Source organism: Sinocyclocheilus rhinocerous, unplaced genomic scaffold (genome assembly GCF_001515625.1).
Source record: "Sinocyclocheilus rhinocerous isolate Xijiao unplaced genomic scaffold, SAMN03320098_v1.1 scaffold1152, whole genome shotgun sequence".
Taxonomy (NCBI): domain Eukaryota; kingdom Metazoa; phylum Chordata; class Actinopteri; order Cypriniformes; family Cyprinidae; genus Sinocyclocheilus; species Sinocyclocheilus rhinocerous.
In genome coordinates this window covers 1562540-1564964 of record NW_015625590.1, presented here as the reverse complement: position 1 = coordinate 1564964, position 2425 = coordinate 1562540, and the positions used below count along the sequence as shown (strand labels likewise).

General features: G+C 38.3%; 1 protein-coding gene across 1 annotated transcript in view; it reads right to left on the bottom strand.

The window, feature by feature from the left end:
- Positions 1–2425, bottom strand: part of LOC107756545 (uncharacterized) — a 15018-nt gene that overhangs the window by 7515 nt on the left and 5078 nt on the right. Inside the window, 2 exon segments of the mRNA XM_016573709.1 lie at positions 323–385; positions 531–607. Of these exon segments, the coding sequence (XP_016429195.1) occupies positions 323–385; positions 531–607 (140 nt within the window).

The window sequence follows — 2425 nt, the reverse complement described above, 5'->3', positions numbered from 1 at the left end:
TTATATATATATATATATATATATATATATTCTGCAACCTCCTTATGTTAACAGTATTGATAACTCTCAACAGTAAGTCCACTGATGGACCATTACACTGTTGAACGCATAACAAATTTAGCAGTCTCGACTGACTCTAATGCCATGTGGGCAAAGGGATTACATGGGCAGAACGTGCCCCTCACCCAACCATCTGTACACACACAATCAACCACGATACCCCGTATGGGGACAACTGTTGTTCTGGCCCCTGTGAAAAAAATGATGATCAGTTACATTACAGCTGGCACAAAGCTCCTGGGAGGACAGGGCTTGAACTCACCATGCCATTCTGTCTGCTGCTTAGCCGATCTTGGTTTAGATTACACCCCTCATAATAGACAATCTACCAATGAAAAAATGAATATTTAAAATAGAAAAAGTTATGAAAAATATAATAAATAAATATCCCATAAACATGTTCTAGGTTATAATTTTTTAATATACCAGCATAACTCTATTGCTAGACACAAATGGCATATTATTCCGACCTGGTGTATGTTTCTTGAAATTGTCTTTCTGTCTGCCATTGTCTGGCTTTCGGCCCTTCTTATAGCTCTCACCATATCTGAAATTTAAGCACATTTAATCTAATTATTAGGTACGGAGCCCCTAAAGGGACATGGTGGCGGGAAAAAATCAGATTGAGTGAAAAAATTTGGGGTGGGAGGAAAAAATATTTGTCAGATTTTTTGCGTTCTCTCGCAAAGATATTTGCGTTCCCTTTTGCGTACTCTCGCAAAGATATTTGCGTTCCCTTTTGCGTACTCTCGCAAAGATATTTGCGTTCCCTTTTGCGTACTCTCGCAAAGATATTTGCGTTCCCTTTTGCGTACTCTCGCAAAGATATTTGCGTTCCCTTTTGCGTACTCTCGCAAAGATATTTGCGTTCCCTTTTGCGTACTCTCGCAAAGATATTTGCGTTCCCTTTTGCGTACTCTCGCAAAGATATTTGCGTTCCCTTTTGCGTACTCTCGCAAAGATATTTGCGTTCCCTTTTGCGTTCTCTCGCAAAAGATATTTGCGTTTTGCGAGGGAACGCAAAAGTTTTGCGAGAGAACGCAAAAAATCTGACAAATATTTTTTCCTCCCACCCCAAATTTTTTCACTCAATCTGATTTTTTCCCGCCACCATGTCCCTTTAGGGGCTCCGTAATTAGGCAATTAGCAACCTTAGCAAAAAAAAAAAAAAGCAAATGTTTCACTATATAAAACATTTGCTTTTTTATTTAAGTTTTTATTTTATTAGCACAAGACTTCAGCACATAAAACAAGACATTATAGAATCTCTGGTAAGACAAACAAAAAGGGTAAACCAAAGCGGAGCTCAAAATAGTACATTCCGTATGAGAAAACTTGTGTGGTTTTGCATCGTTTCCTGTTTTGCTGCTTCACGTATTTTGACGAGGGGAAAGACCATGTGGCAGATGATTTTACTCTGCTTAGTCAAGGAAATGTGGATGTGGTAGACATCTATACCAGGGATGGGCAACTGGCGGCCCGCAGTGTCTTTTAGTACGGCCCGCTGGATCATATTAGACTCGGATGATCAATTTTAAAACATTTGAAAAGCAAGTCACGTAAAGATTGCTTTCAGTTTATGATGTTAATACTATCTCCAACCAGGAGAGGTCGCTAGTTTCCAGCCGCTCCCCTATTAATTTCAGCGTAGTAGGACGTGCACTCTATTGTAAACATTAATTAACATTAGCCAATAATAAATGAAAAACTGACCATGAAAACAGTATTTTCAAGTCAAGATGGTAAACAGATTATCTTTTTACCAAGTTCAAGGGGATACCCATATGTTTGGATTGTTTGGAAATCTGTATTTTATTTATATCGCCATCACACCACTGCTCACAAACAACGGGGACGCCAGAGTTGCACTTGCCTCAAATTTCAAAGGTAAAATTCATAGTCAACAAAAGCTTTTTGCCAAATGCATGACAGAAATGTTTGCACTGAACTATGTTCTTATTAGGGTTTCCGCGGGTCCTTAAAACGTCTTCAGTTAAATTGTTTACATTTAAGGCCATGCAAACTCTTAAATGGTACAAAAAGTCTAAATTATAAGAGGTCTTTGGGGACGGAAAGACAAGAATTGCTATATGGATTAATATGACGATTAAACTTCAAAAGGCTACGATTTCACCGAATAAACTTGAGCGCTGCATGTCAGCTTTGTGTACTGCGGTTACCGGGGAAACCACTATATGCGCAGTTTCGAAAGTGAAACCTGCTGGCAGAGAACGAATTTGCTTTTTCAAAAAGCCCATCTGCTATTTTTGCTACATATTTTTTAAATGTGAACCAGCGGATCGACAAAAAGCTAATGCATTATAAAAATCTAAACAATTAAGACACTAAGATATATTTATATGTT